At 48.7% G+C, this 16,531-nt stretch overlaps 2 protein-coding genes across 43 annotated transcripts in view; one reads left to right on the top strand and one right to left on the bottom strand.

Moving 5' to 3' along the window:
* Positions 1-550: 550 nt before the first annotated feature.
* Positions 551-5,917, bottom strand: MEPCE (methylphosphate capping enzyme). The gene is made up of 4 exons (XM_065541705.1): positions 3,019-5,917; positions 1,536-1,754; positions 1,282-1,408; positions 551-1,162 (listed from the first exon to the last, which is right to left on the bottom strand). Exons 1-4 carry the CDS (start codon positions 4,687-4,689, stop codon positions 1,110-1,112), a joined length of 2,070 nt encoding a protein of 689 aa, XP_065397777.1. The 5' UTR covers positions 4,690-5,917; the 3' UTR covers positions 551-1,109.
* Positions 5,918-6,036: 119 nt separating this feature from the next.
* Positions 6,037-16,531, top strand: part of ZCWPW1 (zinc finger CW-type and PWWP domain containing 1) — a 28,647-nt gene continuing 18,152 nt past the window's right edge. For 12 of the 42 annotated variants that reach the window (XR_012432242.1, XR_012432241.1, XR_012432240.1 and 9 more), the window contains exons 1-5: positions 6,408-6,560; positions 9,527-9,633; positions 14,026-14,082; positions 14,817-15,070; positions 15,519-15,597. Coding sequence is in view for 17 of the 42 variants with exons in the window: in XM_074034542.1 (XP_073890643.1) it covers positions 14,055-14,082; positions 14,817-15,070; positions 15,519-15,597 (361 nt within the window). In the remaining 25 variants the exon portion in view is untranslated. Of the gene's footprint in view, positions 6,229-6,407; positions 6,561-8,496; positions 8,569-9,526; positions 9,634-14,025; positions 14,083-14,816; positions 15,071-15,518; positions 15,598-16,531 lie in introns of those variants that run through there. The other 30 variants (XM_074034547.1, XM_074034548.1, XM_074034541.1 and 27 more) reach the window with 12 other exon arrangements.

Genomic DNA, 16,531 nt, shown 5'->3' with positions numbered 1-16,531 from the left:
AGTGGCTGGCGCCTATAATCCTAGCACTTTGGGAGGCTGAGGCGGGTGGATCACCTGAGGTCAGGAGTTTTGAGACCAGACTAGTCAACATGGTGAAACCCCGTGTCTACTAAAAATACAAAAAATTAGCTGGGCATGGTGGCGCGTGCCTGTAATCCCAGCTACTTGGGAGGCTGAGACAGGAGAATCACTTGAACCAGGGAGGTGGAGGTTGCAGTAAGCCGAGATCACACCACTGCTCTCCAGCCTGTCGACAGAACGAATCTCCATCTCAGAAAAACAAAAACCGAAAAGTTAGCCTTCTGCCTGAAGCCTGTACAGGGTTTTTCTGGGGAGGGAAGGCAGACTCCAAGTTCCACACCAAAATTTGCATTACACACCTTTTCCTAACTAGGCTTCTGTATACTTGCGTGTGGACTTGACTAGTGTTGAACAATCAACCCAACCACTGAAAAACTTGTCTTCCTTCAAACAGTAGAGAGAAACAACACAAGTTCTGGTGGGAGGCACCACCCATCCCCCACCAGCTAGATCGTACCCAACACAGGTGTGGGGGCCACTGCCCTAGACATCAAGTTTATTGTGCTGTTCTCACATTCAAAACCCAACCCCCTCTCCCACTGGGGGAGGACAGAGGGAAGGATTTTCACAGTACCTGCGTGCCTCCCTGCCAGGCTTCCCCCTCGAACCCTCAGTCCATCTATCCATGGTCCACTGAAATGCAGCTAGGGACAAGAGCTAGGGACAACAGCCGAGGAGAAATGGGAATCTCTCTCCTTGGGAGAATAGGAGGAAAGGGCTAGAGAATTTGATATCCTCCCACCTCCCATGCCCTAAGAGAACAGAGGTCAGCAAACAGTCCATGCCATCCAGCCTGGGAGGCTGGGGGAGAGGAAGATGATGGTGACTCCAGCACAGCCACCTTGCTGCACAGGTGCCAGAGGCGTAGGGAGGAGGCTGAGGCAGCGATGGAAGAAAAGCTTTCTTTGCAGATCCAAGAAAGGAAACTATTTTTGGAGTCAGGAAAGACCCTGGGACACTTTCCTCTTCCCCCAGGTCCTTAGGAGCAGCAAGGGCATCCTCTTCACACTTTCTGTTCAGGGGGCCACTTAGTGGCTGGGGGATCGGGCCTTGTGGAACAGGTACACAGGACGCTGGAAGCCTGAGGGGAGGAGAGGAGAGGGAGTGATCAGAAAGGGTGGCAGCACCTCAAGAATCCCCACGGGGGTCTGCACTCTTTTAGCCAGGACCGGCCTCCCTGACAAAATAAACCAGCCTTACCTTTAGAGGTGTTGTGGGGTGTGGCCACAAGCTCATAGCTGGAGAAGCCCACGTCTGGGGATGTCAGGTAGGAACTGAACTGCTCTGGCTTCAGTTGGATTCGGTAGTAGTTCTTGTAGATTGTTTCCTAAGGAGAGAGGCAAGGGACCACACTTCAACACACTGCCACCTCCCCTGGCCAAGGGCGATGCCCACCTCGGGGTCTTTTCTTGCCTCAACCAAAGGCAGGATTATTCCCTCCACACCCAACTCACCGTAAGGGTCTTTCTCTTGCCATACGACGACCAGGGTTGGGGCTCTAGGACCAGGATGCCTCCAGGGCGTAGGTGCCGGTAGATCCGGCGAAACATGCGCTTCAGGCCCTCATCTCCCCAGTTCAAATGCACCCACTTGGTGAGGCTGAGGCAGAGCACCACATCATACTCAGGTGTTTGGGCCTCCACCAGGTCATCTCGATCCAGCACATAATTACCCTGAGGGCAAGTATCAGCAGGCAGTGAGGTCAACGGAGGGAATCGAAGAACCCCTGCTCCCAGGCAACCTGCTCTGAGGCCGATGGAGTCCTGCTGCCTCACTTTAGCCCGTGGCCACGTTCTTCTCAGACTAACTCCCAAAAGGTGCCTGCCCTCTTTGAGTTTTGTTTTCTCCTCTACACCTTCCTGCCTCTGCTTCTTCCTACTGATGGTAAGCCAAAAATGTTGAGGGAGCCGGAGTAATTTTAAATGTTGCAAATTATCCATGAGGTCTTCTATAGCTGGGGTCCCAGGACCATATCCTGTGCTTATTCTCACCCACAGACATTAAGTGGAGTGACTGCAGGTTTTGCAAGGGTAACCAACCCAGGTTTCAAAGGCAGACCTGTGGTTCCTTCCCTGCAGTTGGGGCTGGCAAAGTTTCACGACTATTCTTTCCTTTCTCTGAGAGAAATGAAGAGCCACATCCTTTAGGAAGCCTTTTCTAGAAGATAAGCTCATCACAACCCTCTAAAAAGACCATTCTTCAAGGCTTAACCCAATGCAATGCCAAAGATCCCAGCAGGCGGCCTAACTGGAGAGTTCTCTGGGGAGCTGTGTGGGGTCAGGGGACTCCGTGGGGCATGGGGCTCTCCTCTCTGCAGAGGAGTTTCTGGTTCTTCCCTCTCCCATTATCTAGGGTCAATGTGGAGAGGATCTACAGCCAAGTCACTTGGGTTCCTGACACTCTTCACAAACTGTCTAGAAAAACAAAAGCCGCTGATGGGAGCAAGGTGGCTATCAAAGGGCAGAAACGCCAATATTAGTCTGCTGCTACCCTAATCTCCCTAGAAGACATTCCATGCCCGACCCCCATCTCAGGCTCCTTCAGTCAATCTGAGGACCAAGTTCCACCTGGATCGAATTCCCTAGTGAGCAGCAGCCTTCAAGGGAAGGGAAGGTGGACCAGTGTGGATTATAGGCCAAGCCCAGAGCACTGCAAAAAAAAAAAAAAGAGTCTTCCTTTATCTTGGAGATCCTTGCAGTCATGAGAAAGGACTCCAGGGTCAATGCCCCAAGGTAGAGACCCCACCTTTCCAGGTTATAAGAGGGGAGGACCCCACCTTTTCAGGTTATAAGAGGGGAGAGATGCCCAGCAGAGACTCTCACTTGCCAACCCAGACCTCTCTTTTGAGGAACTGGGTCATAACCTTCCCTGCCACATTCCCGTTTAATCTCATCTTCACACCTGACCCCTATTCCAAGAGCCTCTGGACCCTCTTACCGTGACGAAGACAACATTGTTGGGGAAGACTGATGTGTCCGCTCCATCCAAGGGCACTTGGGGGGCAGCGATGGGACCCCGGCTGGCAGTCAGCGAGGCTGGGAAGCAGCTCCTCTTTCGAACGGTGGTGGTCCCTTCCTCACCCTCTGCCCCCGGGTCCCCTTCCACAGTCTGGGGTGGGAGACGCAGCTCCTCGGAAAGGTAGTGTCGGATGTTCTGACGGGCAGAATGGATGAGCCGGGAATCTATATCCAAGCCCACCATGCGGGACGGGCCCCACTTGCAGGCAATGCTCAGGGTCAGATGGCCCACATTGCAGCCCAGATCTAGGACGTCCCGGCCCCGAAACCACTCAGGCTTCAACACCCGAAGGCGCCCATCCTCACAGGAAGGATTGCGGTACCCATAGTATTTGCAGTAATTCCCATACTGGAACTTGCGCTGTTGCTTTTTGAAGCCTGCTGCAGGCAGTGGGTGGTGGTGGTGGTGACGGCCTCCCCAACTCCCTCGGCCCTTTTCCTTGGAACCCTGGCCTCCACCCCTAGCCCCTGCCTCCGACTTGCTGGAAGTCCTGCGACGTTTGCGATGTCGGGAGGAGGAAGATGGGGGTGCAGAGGTAACTGAGGCAGCTGGAGGGGCTGATAGGGAGCCTGAGGGACCCTGTAGAGCAGATGGAAGCGGAGACACCACTTCATCCCTGCAGTTGATGGCTGTGTTGAGTTCATAGGGTTGGGGGGCATCCCGGTTCTGGCCTCTGTGCCGCGGCTGCTGTGAGGCGCCCTCCCCGTGGAGTGAGGGGGTGAGAGGGGCTGTGGGCAGCACGGGGTGGCTCTCACTCCCTCCGGCTGCCTGCTGCTGCTGGTGGTGCTGTCCCCGGTGTCTATGCCGCTTCCGACCAGTCTTGAGTGGCGAAGCAAGAACTACATGGCCCTCATCAGTGCAAGTATTGAGACTGAGCGGGTCAGTAATATCTTTGGGGATGAGGATCTCCACTGGATCTCGCCCTTTGGCCGGAAGGGGGGATGACTTAGGGGTCTCTGCGTTGAGGGCGCGGCTCACTTCCTCATCCAGGAGGCTATTCAGGTTTAGGGGATCAAAGATATTGCCCCCCAGGAGGAAGTTGGAGGGTAACACAGAGTCACAGTCCGAATTCACCCGCCTGCGCCTCTTGAAGGCCGGATGTTTAAAGCCTCCCCCACCTCCCCCTACATTACAGCTATTTCTCCTCTTGCCCCCGCCCCCCCCAGGTGGCCGGTGGGGCTGATAGCCATTGCGGGGTCGAGGAGGAGCAGGGGGACCCAGCTCTGTCCCGCCCCCTCCCCGGCGCTCCTCCCCCACGTCCGGGGGAGCGGCTCGCCCCGGGGTATCCGACAGGCGGGCCTCCCCGTGCGACTGCGCCTGGGGGCCGCCTCCTCGGTGCTGCTGCGCCTGGGGACCACCGGGGGGGGTGGCCGCGGCCCCGGGGCTCTCTCGACCGACCCCAGCGGCCGGGGACCCCGCAGACGGCGCGCAAGGACCCGGACCACGCTCCGTCCCGCCGCAGAGCTCCCCAGAGGCGGCCTCTTGGTGCGGTGGCACAGTGGGGCCGCCCCCTCCGCCCGACTCATCTTTGAGCGGCGGCGGCGGGGCCGGCACCAGAAACGGCTCCTTCTCCGCCGCCATCTCGATCATTTCCTCCCCTTATTCCGTCCCAGTCGGGGTAACGAGGGGGATCAGGGGGCTTAACCCCCCCTGCCTGGACCCTGCTCCCTTCCCCCCCTTTCCCGAGTGCGCGCGCAGCTCTGCTCTTCTCGCCTAGTCTCGCGCCCAAGCGCCTCCCCGCGAAGTGCGCCCCACTCGCCCGCGAGACCAAAACAAGATGCCCGCGACACCCGAACTACTCGAGCACTCAACCGCGCGTGCGCCGACCCCTTTCTCCTCCGCCACTACCACCCCGCCGCGAGCGCGCACGGCAAGCGCGCGTTCCCTTCGCCCCGGAACCACGCATGCGCACTCCGCCACCACCCTGGTTGCGCGCGCATCGGAGTACGAACCAACTTAACGGCTCTGGGAGTTTAAATATAACCCCCCACACAGCCCCCGCAAAAGCCCACCACCCCAAACTGACACCCTACTTCCCTGCGCAGCTAGGTCCGGCCCTACTGATCTCCTTTGTCTCTGCCGCGCGATCCCACCCACCGTAGGCGGGGGACGGGACCTGGTGTGAAAAGGTCTCCTTGACACCCGACCCTTGTTCCTGAGGAATGAGTCTCAGCGGTCTCCACCCGGCTCTAAATCCAACAACCTCCCCACCCCGCCTCCTTCCTCCCCCTAGTGAGCAGCGCCTGCGCACACCCTTTTGGGCTTGCGCGGGTACAGGCAGCACGTGCTGGAGGTGGCGCCCCGCCTCCCGTCTTAGGGGTAGGGCCTGTGACGTCGCTTCCTTAAGTTTGGTAAACGCAGCGTGCGTCAGCGCGATCCGGAGGGGCAGGGCTTCCCGACGAAGGGCGGTGCTCATGAATTATTCATGAGCTGTTGGTAGCACACCTCCCCCCTCTGCCCATCTTCTTAGAAGCGCTTCCGAAGGAGCAGAGAGACCCTACAAAGCCGAGGAAGGGCAGGAGTGGAACTGGGCTCAGTAAAACGCGATAGGTCATTATAACTCACCCCCCTCGAAAATATTCTCTGCTGAATTGGGGAAAAATAAAAAGCACTAAAACAGCCGGTGTTGTCCAACTTCCTCTTCCCCCGAAACGGCTGAGTCGTTCTCTGGTTCCTCTGCCTTCCCCCAATCGCAATCACCTGGAGACGCCACACCACGCCTTCCTCTCCGCCTCCACACCCACGGCCCGGACCCCAACGCCTCCGCCCATTCCCGACGCTCGCTCACTGGCCCGTCAGCTCACGGGCCTCCCCAAACGCCCGCCGCGGCGCCGCGCCGACTTATATACCAGAGAGTGTGGGCGGGGACGGGGGTTCGGTCCGCGCTGGGCCCCGCCCCCCCCGCTTCGGCCAATGAGGAAGAAGCGAATCTACGGCGTTTTCCCGGGGAGATTCGCAGCCCGGTCTTCCTGCCAGCGGAGTGCTGGGCCGAGGAGCGGGTGACAGGGGTGACAGTGGGGTCCCGGAAAGTCTCAAAATCCTAAAGTGAGGGCGTGAAGGAGACCAGCAGGAAGAGGAGGAATCAGGGAACGGAAAGAGGGAGGAAAAGGCAGTCTGAAACAGAGAAAAGTTAGTAAGATGTGCTTCAAGAACAATCAGGCGCTGCGGCCGCCGCCTAAAAATATGTGACACCAAAGAGGATTCTGGGATTTGTAGTTTTCCCGGGACGTTCGGGTGAAAGATGGCGGAATTACCTCAGCCGCGGAAACGCAGACGCTGTTTCCAGTTGCGCATGCGCCTCAGACTCCGCGAGCGCGCCTCCCGGGGGTGGAGCTAGCGCGCAGGACGTCCTCGTGCCTTTTCTTGGTGGCGGGAAACCTGGGTTGAGGTGTGAGAGGCTTGCGGAGTCGCTGCGCCAGCTGGTTTTGCACCTCGCCTTTAGGTCCTCCCTGCTCCTGAAGGTAGCCGGCTAGTTTCTGGTTGTAGGTGAAGGTGCTAGGCGCCGCCAGTCCTGGCACCCGTTGCCTGAGGAGAAACTTTCTCAGGGCGACAACCAGCTCTTGGCCCTTTTTCCTCAGAATCTGTCGTCCCCAAGAAACAGACAAAAACAGCCCAGTCTCCTGACGGGCACTGACAATATGAGTGAGAATGAGGATCACGGTGCCTTGGCGGGAGTGGGAGTGGAGGGGAGATTCCCTCATGGTGGGAGGAAGGAAGGGAAGGAACGGGAAAGAGAGAGGGGGACGCCACCGTTTACGGGGAGAGGCGAGGACGTGTGGCTCAGGGACACCTCCGAACTGAACCCCTATCCCTGAGAGAGAATAAGGGGTGAGGGAAGAGAGAGGAAAATGGGAGCACCCCCCAAATGGGAAGAACTTCTCCCCAAAACTTCTTCCCTTTGGATTGCAAGGTGCATTTGGGATTGGGGCTTTTTAAAAATTATCTTTTATTTTTTATTATTTTTTAAAAGACAGTCTTGCTCTGTCGCCCGGGCTGGAGTGCAGTGGCGCAATCTCCGCTCACTACAACCTCCGCCTCCCGGGTTCAAGCGATTCTCCTGCCTCAGCCTCCTGAGGAGCTGGGGTTACAGGCGCCCACCACCACGCCCAGCTAATTTTGTATTTTTAGTAGAGATGGAGTGTCTCCATGTTGGCCAGGCTGGTCTCGAACTCCTGACCTCAGGTGACCTCTTGGCCTCGCAAAATTCTGGGATTATAGGCACGCCCCACCGTGCCCGGCTAATTTTTCCGTATTTTTAGTAGAGACGGGGTTTCACGTATTGGCCAGGCTGGTCTTGAACTCCTGACTTCAGGTGATCCACCTGCCTCTTCTTTCTTGTTAAACGTTTTAAATCAGGCTTGCTGAGCTTGTGCACAAACGTGAAGGAAGCAAGCAAGGGAGGGAAGGGGGAGGAAGGAAGGAGGGAGGGAAGGAGAAGAGAGAGGGAGGGAGAAAGGGGGCAGGGAGGGAGGAGGGGGAGAGAGGAGGGGGTGAATAGAGGAAGGGAAAAAGGGGAGGGGCGAGGGAGGAGGGGGTGAAGAGAGGAAGCGAAAAGGGAGGGAGGGAGGAGGGAGAGGAAGGATGGAGGAGGAGAGGTGGGGAAGGGAGGAGGGGGAGGGAGGGGGTAGGAAGGAGAGGGGGAGGAAAGAGGGAAGGGGGAGGGGGAGGAAAGAGGGAAGTGGGAAGGAGGAGGGGGAGAAAGGAGAGGGGGAGGAAGAGAGGGAAGGAGGGAGGGAGGAAGAGGAGGGAGGAAAGGAGGAAGGGAGGGAAGAGGGAGAGGAGGGAAGGAGGAAGGAGAGGGAGAGAGGAAGGGAGGAGGACAAGGAAGGAAGGAGAGGGAGGGAGAGAGGGAAGCGGGAGGGGGAGGGAGAGAGGAAGGGATGGAGGGACAAAGGGAGACAGGAGGGAAGAAGGAAGAGAGGGAGGGAAGAGGGAGGAAGGGAAAAAGGAAAGAAGGGAGGAAACTGCTATTAGTTAATTGATGCATGAAAATAAGCAGGCGTCCACATACTGTTATTAATGCAAAAAGGAAGATCAGACTCTGGCTTAAGAAAGATTTGAAATATACTTTTTTTTTTTTTTTTTTTGAGATGGAGTCTCGCTCATTTTGCCCAGGCTGGAGTGCAATAGCACGATCTTGGCTCACTGCAGCCTCCACTTCCTGGGTTCAAGTGATTCTCCTGCTTCAGCCTGCCAATTAGCTGAGATTACAGGCGCCTGCCACCACGCCCGGCTAATTTTTGTATTTTAGTGGAGACGGGGCTTCACCATGTTGGTCAGGCTGGTCTTGAACTCCTGACCTCAGGTGATTCGACCACCTTGGCTTCCCAAAGTGCTGGAATTACAGGCGTGAGCCACTGCGCCTGGCTGAAATATACTCTTTACCGCTTTTTTGAGACTCAGGGAGTCTGGATTAGATGACAATGCTGAAGGGTTTACTTCTCTTAGACCAAGGATTTGAGGAACAAGGTAAAGAAGGGAATGATTGGATGGTTAGGAGGAGGAAGTGTGGGAACACATTCTGAATGGTGTGTGGGGAGAGAGAATTACTGTTTATTTTTTAAAAATTGGCAAGACTGACAAGTTATTTCACTAGGTCAGTTCTCAAACTTTTTGGTCTGAGAACCCTTTTATACTCTTAAATTATGGAGGACTCCAAAGAGCTTTTATTTGGTTTGTATCTGTTGATATAAACATATTAGAAATTAGAATTGAGAAACATTTAAAGTTTGATTAGAAATAATAATATGTTAACCTAAACAGGTTTTTATGAAAAATACATTTTCCTAAACAAAAGAAAATTTAGCATGAAGAATGGTGGTGTTTTACATTTTTGCAAATCTCTTTCATGTCTGGCTTAATAGAAAACAACTGGGTTCTCATCAGTTTCTGCATTCAGTCTGTTGGGATATCTTGTTTTTGTAAAAGTACATGAGAAAATCAAGCTTAATACAGATAGATAGTTGGAAAAGGGAGAGGACCCCCTAGGATTCTGGGACCATACTTGGAACTGCTGAGTTAGATGATTTCATCTCAAAATTTATGTGATGATTTTTAATGTTCTAAGTGAAATAAAACTGTTTTGAGATCCTCATTCACTTTCCCTTGGTTTCCTTTATTATTCCTAAGTTCTTTTTTCCTCCTTTTTTACCCTCATTTCGTATGTTGAGTGATGGGAATATGGTTTCTGGAACTGTACTGGTTCCTTTACCTTCTTATTTAAAGCCTTTGCCCCTCTTATTAAAGCCTTCCCCCCAACCCCACATCCTGCCCCTCTTCATCTAAGGTAAGAAAAGAGAAATTAAAACCTCAAATTTTATTCCCGAGTCTACAGCCCCTAGTCATTTAGTAGCTGTACAGAAGAAAGTTAGTGGTATTTTATATATTTATTAACTGTCTATTTTTTTTTCCTCTCTCTCTGAACCAGCTTTCAGTATTTGTTATTGTGAAAGAAGTTAATTCACCTGAAACGGAGGAGGGGCAACCTGAGTTATCAGAAAGTGACTTCCTGGCCTTCCCTTCTTTATTGATCAGGTTAGAGCTTTTGTTTGAAAGCAGTGTTCATCACATGCACAGATTATACATATTATGTGATACTATACTATACATCACTGTTTACAGATTTATTACATCTTACTAGCTCAACAGTGAACCACAATTCTATCTAGTTGGTTGGGGCTCCAGAAACATACTTTAGCCTAGGAAGATCTTTACAGGTTTAGATAAGGATTTGAACCTAAATACTGGAAATGTTTTGTATTTTTAGATTAGTCAAAATACTCTCTTTTAATTTTACTTAAAGAATTTAGGCTGGGCACTGTGCCTCACGCCTATAATCCCAGCATTTTGGGAGGCCAAGGCAGGCAGATCACGAGGTCAGGAGATTGAGACCATCCTGGCCAACATGGTGAAACCCCGTCTCTACTAAAAATACAAAAATTAGCTGGGGGTGGTGGCGCACTCCTGTAATCCCAGCTACTCAGGAGGCTGAGGCAGGAGAGTCACTTGAACCCAGGAGGTAGAGGTTTAAGTGAGCGAAGATCGTGCCACTGCACTCCAGCCTGGCGACAGAGCAAGACTTGTCTTTCGGAAAAAAAAAAAAAAAAAATTAAAATATTTTTTGAAGTGGTAACATTTGTGTGTTTTAAAATGCCAAAGATATACGAGGGAGTATACCAAAAGCTTCCTTTCACTGTCATCTACCCAGTTCTACTCCCCAGAGGCATTTTGATCCATTTTTTTTCTCTTCCAGAGAAAATTTATGATTTTCTCTATTATACTAGACATATGTTTTTAAAACTAAATATTGTCATCTGAAACACACTGATTTTCACTCTGCTTTTCTCACTTAGCATAGCCCTTGTAACTTAGACTGAGACTTCTTATGATCTTTTTTGGAATTTTAAAGTCTGAGAAAGATATATTTGTCATTTGTGATCAAATTAATATTCTTTTTACAGCCTAATTTTATCCAGTCTTTTTTTTTTTTTGAGACGGAGTTTTGCTCTTGTTGCCCAGGCTGGAGTGCAATGGCGCGATCTTGGCTCACTGCAACCTCCGCCTCCTGGGTGCAAGCAATTTTCCTGCCTCAGCCTCCTGAGTAGCTGGGATTACAGGCGCCTGCCACCACGCGTGGCTAATTTTTTGTATTTTTAGTAGAGATGGGGTTTTGCCATGTTGACCAGGCTAGTGTCGAACTCCTGACCTCAGGTGATCCACTCGCTTCAGCCTCCCAAAGTGCTGGGATTACAGGTGTGAGCCACCATGCCTGGCCAATTTTATCCAGTCATTACCTTCTATTTAGGATTATAATAAAGGAGATTAATTTGCTTGAGTGTTTCTCCCCAAAATTCCAACTTGCCTTTTTTTCTGGAGCAAATATGTTTTGGGATTGATCATGATGAGTTAAAATGGAATCAGCAAGAAAATGTGCCCTTTAATATAAAGGAAACATAGTTGCTTTAGAATAGCATGTCTGAATTATTCACATTTATAGAAGTGAGGAAAGGAACAGAAAAATGTTAAAGGGTATTCACATTCACAGCCATGCTGTGGCCACACTGTCAAAACCTCAGTACCCTTTAAGTTTATCTTATGGTCTAGAGAGAGGAACCCTACACCTTGAACAAGTTTGGCCATTTAAGGTCTTAAAATTTTCTGATCCTTTAAAGGGAAGTGTATGTGAACCAAATGATCCATTTTATGCTGCTTTTGGATTTCTTTATAGTGGGGATCACAGATTTAGAACAATGAGTTTCAGTTGTAGGACTTTCAAACTGCTCAAAACCAACAGAAACAAGATCACTGAGTAGAACAGATATGTTATTAGTAGAATTGAGAGGCAAAAGTCCTGGGTTCATCTAAGCTCAACAATATATTAACACTGAGTCTTTGGGCAAACCACTTAACCTCTGTTAGCATGTTTTTTTTCCATCTGTAGAAAGGGGAGTTGGGGCTTTATTATCCCTAAAGGTTTTCCCAGAGCTAGAATGCTTTTTATAATGGTTATAAAAGTAAGAATGACATATATCCCCTAAGTCTAAAGAAAAATGGGTAAAGGGCTATAAGAGGTTAAAGTTAATAAAATAAAAGACAGTTTTCTTCAGAAAGCTGGGTGGGACACAGAATACTACAAAGCCATATAAAAGAACAAGATCATGTCCTTTGCAGCAACATGGATGGAGTTGGAGGCCGTTATCCTAAGTGAATTAATACAGGAACAGAAAACCAAATACTGTATATTCTCACTTATAAAGTAGGAGCTCAACATTACATACACATGGACACAAAGAAGGGAACAATAGACAATGGAGCCTACTTGAGGGTGGAGAGTGGGAGGAGGGTAAGGACTGAAAAACTACCTATTGGGTACTATACTCATTACTTGTGAAACAAAATTATCTGTACACTAGATCTCATGACATGCAGTTTACCCATGTAACAAACCTGCACATGTACCCCTTGAATGTAAAATAAGGGTTGGAACGTAAAAAAGGTTGGAAAGAAAACATGAAAATAAAGCTGTGTGGAAATAATATCAGTAGTGGGAAAGTAAATTGGAAAATAAAAATATTGGAATGTCCCCAGATGAGTCTTGGCACACTGGTGGGTCACGAATAGCTTGTAGCTGTGTAGATACTAATTTCTTCTTCAGCCTTTGGTGTGACTCTTCAGTTGCCTGTGGCTGTGAGCAGCCTGGTCCTTTTACCCCCAAAGTACCTGGAAATGTCATTTTCTATGTGTTTCAGTATATGCTATTAATGTATGTTTTCTGTGTGTGCTGTGATGGCAAAATGGTGGTGAAGCACTGAATTAGACTGTTAGGATGTCACATAGCAGTTATTAGCCCAAACTTTGAAATCAGACAGGTTCTAATCCTGATTTTACTACTTATCAGTGACTTAGTATATTTAAATCCCTGTAAGCCTGAATTTCCCCCAAGTGTAAATGTTACCCATCTCATAGATCTGTTGTGAGAATTAAATGGAATGCTACATAAAAGGTAAAGAATATAGTCAGTGCTCAGTAAGTGTTAGCCATTACCATTAGTTACAGTGTCAGTAGTAATCAAGAAACACATTGATGTCAGGCCGTGTGGAGTGGCTCACACCTGTAATCCCAGCACTTTGGGAGGCTGAGGTGGGCAGATCACCTGAGGTGGGGAGTTCAAAACTAGTTTGACCAATATGGAGAAACCCCGCCTCTACTAAAAATACAAAATTAGTCGGGGATGGTGGCGTATACCTGTAATCCCAGCTACTGGGGAGGCTGAGGCAGGAGAATTGCTTGAACCTGGGAGGCAGAGCTTGCGGTGAGCCGAGGTCATGCCATTATACTCCAGCCTGGGCAACAAGAGCAAAATTCCTTCTCAAAAAAAAAAAAAAGAAAGAAAAAGGAAAACAAACACATTGATGTCGTGTCGTGGGGAACATCTGTGAGTAGACTGCTGAAGATGAACTATGAATATCAAAGAAGGCACTAATTTAATTTCTCATTAGGTGCTAAGGTAGAATAAGGAAGAAGATATTATCTGGGAACCTGTGCTGGTTATCAAATACTTCTGAGCTATGATTAGAGATTGGTAGAATCTAGTACATTGGAAAATTGAGATTGGACTGAGGATCTAAGAAAGGGAAAATAAACATTATAATGATGTTAAAAGTGGGGCTTCTCTATGCACAGAGACCTCTGAGGTCAGAGAATTACCAAATTATGTGTGTGGTCTTAAGTGTTTAGGAGAGGCTTATGAAATGAGGCTATCCCTCTGAAGAAAACTCTCTTTTCTTATTCATACCCTATCATCACTGCTCTACTACTACCTGTACTTCTGGTACTACTACCATTTCTGCTGCCTGCCTTATGTTGGACATGGTTCTAGGCACATAATACACTAAGGATTGCTGCTAATATTTATTTGTTATTTAAATTTTTGAGTCAGGGTCTCACTCTGTCACCCAGGCTGGGGTGCAGGGGCACAATTTTGGCTCAATGCAGTCTCCGCCTCCTGGGCTGAAGTGATCCTCCCACCTCAGCCTCCAGAGTAGCTGGGACTACAAGCCCATGCCACTACACTGGCTGATTTGTTTTATTTTTTGTGGAAACAGGGTTTTGCCGTGTTGTCCAGGCTGGTCTTGAACTCCCAGGCTGAACTGATCTGCCTGCCACGGCCTCCTAAAGTGCCAGGATTACAGGTGTGAGCCACCATACCCAGCCCTGATTGTTGCCAATCTTTAAAACAGTAACTCTCATTATTCCCTGGCGTGTAACTGGCACCACAGAGGCATGTAATTGGCACCACAGAGGAGGTCAAGAATGCAGAAACATAGTTCAGAGGTCTGAAACAAAGAGTTCCTGAACCCAGGAAGACAGAAGGTTTAAAATCTTGTTTAATCAGAGTCATAGCAGTTAATTTCTTTTTTCTAACAGAGGCACACAAAGTGTAGTTTCTAAGCTGAATGATGACAACATTGCAGAATAAAGAAGGTGAGTCAAGAGTGAGGGAGGTTCACTTTGTACATCTCTCTCATTTTTCTCCTTTTGGACATCCTTTCCACCAAAGGCTGGTTCAGGTCCCTATATTCTGTGCCCACTCTGGTCAAATTACTGCTCTGGTCAAACAAAACAAGATGCTTTGAGTGAAATAAATGTGACTTAAAAACAGTCCTGCTCGAGGAACATATGAACTTGGGGAGAGAAAAGACATTTAAATACCTATTATAAAGTTGAATGTGGTAAATGCCACCAGTTTTGTGCAGAGTATTAAGGAAGCTCAGAAGAAAGATATACCTGGGAGGATCATTATAATTTTTATTGAGGAGGTGGCATAAGAGCTGTGAATAATTTATAGATTTTGACTAGTTTTTAAAAAATTGCTCTAATTTTCCATAACATTTTATCTAAAGTAAAAATGAGCAAATTATACAGTTTCACGTTTGGATAATTCAGCTTCCTGCATGTTTATATTTATCACCTTTGACTTAGTGGTTCCCAAACCTGGCAGTGTATCAGAATCAACTAGCCTTGTAAAATTAAACATTGCTAGGCCTCTCACGTCAAACTACCTCGTCAGCATCTCAGGGCTGGGGAGTGAGAGACCCAGGAATCTGAATTTGTTAAAAGCTCTCTCCATATCATTCTGTTACGGCCAAAGGGCAATGTTTGGCAATCTCTGTTAGACTGTATGTTTCATAAATTCCACGTGATCACATTTCTTTCAGAATGTGGAAAGGGACCAAAGAGAATCTTTGCCCCACCTGCACAAAAATCTTACAGCCTGTTACCTTGTAGTCCTAACTCCCCCAAGGAGGAGACCCTGGGGATCAGTTCCCCAGAGACAGAGGCCAGCATAAGCCTGCCAAAGGCCAGTTTAAAGAAGGAAGAGGAAAAAGCAACCACAAAGAATGGTCCAAGCAGGGGCCAGGAGAAAAAAAGAAAGGCACAAAACAACAAGCAAGCAGAGAAGAAAGAAAAGGTACCAGTCATATTGGTGGGCTCTGGTAGGATATCTCCTCATACCTTGCCCCTGGCTAAGGCTAGACAGACAGTCTTTTCATGTTGGGGAAATTCACCCTAGAGTTTCAGGTTTGTATTCCTTTTTGGGAGCTTCCATTTTTCTTTTTTTTTCTCAAAGAGGTCAAAAATGTTTTGATGGAAGAATTGAGCAGGAAATAATAGGATGAGGTGGGTTAGAGGTGGGGGTAGAAGTGGACAGAGACATTATACCCTTTTGTCTTTCTTTTGACTCCTTTATTCCCAGGAGATCTGGGATAGAGTTCATGGCCTCCTTAGGTATGCTGACTGCATACCTTCCATCTTGTAAACTTACTGCCTCATCCATCTAAAGGAGGCTTCCCTGACTGTTCAGGGGGAAAAACTATGGAAAAATAAGTGGTTTTCCTCCCCTACCCTTGTCTCTGCAGGAAAAATCAAGTCTTACCCCTGCAGAATTTGAGGAGATTGTCCAGATTGTGCTGCAGAAGTCCCTTCAGGAGTGCTTGGGTATGGCATGTAGTAAGAGAAAAAGGGTTTCAGTTAGGCAGAGTGACTATTACCTGAGAGGGACAGTTAAGTCTGACAGCTTCTCTCTTCCTCTCCCATCTTCTAAATAAGGTAATATTAGATAAGACTTCAATATATTTTAAAAATACTTCATCACTTATCAACAGGACTATAACTAAACTACCTTAAAGGGTACGTATTTTTAGAAAAAGTAGATTACATTTACTTCAGAATTTATATATAGTCTTACCTAAATTTTCAAGCCATGGGATTTTTGTTGTTACTTATTTACTTATTATTATTTTTTTTTGAGATGGAATCTTGTTCTGTCACCCGGGCTGGAGGGCAGTGATGTGATCTCGGCTCACTGCAGCCTCTGCCTCCCAGGTTCAAGTGATTCTCCTGCCTCAGCCTCCCAAGTAGCTGGGATTACAGGCACCCACCACCATGCCTGGCTAATTTTTGTGTTTTTAGTAGAGGCAAGGTTTCACCAGGCTGACCAGGCTGGTCTCGAACTCCTGACCTCAAGTGATCTGCCTGCCTTAGCCTCTCAGTGCTGGGATTACATGTGTAAGCTACTGCACCCAGCCTGTTGTTTTAATTTTTATTTTTTGTAGAGATGAGGTGTTGCTATGTTGCCCAGGCTGGTCTTGAACTCATGGCTGCAAGCAATTCTCCCATTTCAGCCTCCCAAAGTGCTGGGATTGTAGATGTGAGCTACAGTGCTTGGCCCTAAATTTTTAAAATGCAGTTAAAATGTATTTCTATGTAATTACAAACTACTTAGAAAAGATAAAATTGTTTTCCCTAGATTTGAAAAACTTAGGGTACATATCTTTGCAAATTTCAGTTTCTAATACCGATTTTGCATGTGGTTAGGGATTTAGTTTTTAGAATAAAGAACACGGTGAGGGAGGCCAGGTGTGGTGGCTTA

Source organism: Macaca fascicularis, chromosome 3 (genome assembly GCF_037993035.2).
Source record: "Macaca fascicularis isolate 582-1 chromosome 3, T2T-MFA8v1.1".
In the NCBI taxonomy this organism is placed as follows: domain Eukaryota; kingdom Metazoa; phylum Chordata; class Mammalia; order Primates; family Cercopithecidae; genus Macaca; species Macaca fascicularis.
The sequence above is the reverse complement of the archived record's forward strand: the minus strand, read 5'-3'. Positions and strand labels throughout refer to the sequence as shown.

Excerpts from the sequence above, each read along its gene's own strand:
- MEPCE (XM_065541705.1), bottom strand. The coding sequence starts at position 4,689 with ATGATCGAGATGGCGGCGGAGAAGGAGCCGTTTCTGGTGCCGGCCCCG. Across the intron at positions 1,409-1,535 it reads GCAAGAGAAAGACCCTTACG|GAAACAATCTACAAGAACTA; the intron begins GTGAGTTGGGTG and ends CTCTCTCCTTAG. Across the intron at positions 1,163-1,281 it reads ACCCCACAACACCTCTAAAG|GCTTCCAGCGTCCTGTGTAC; the intron begins GTAAGGCTGGTT and ends TCCTCCCCTCAG.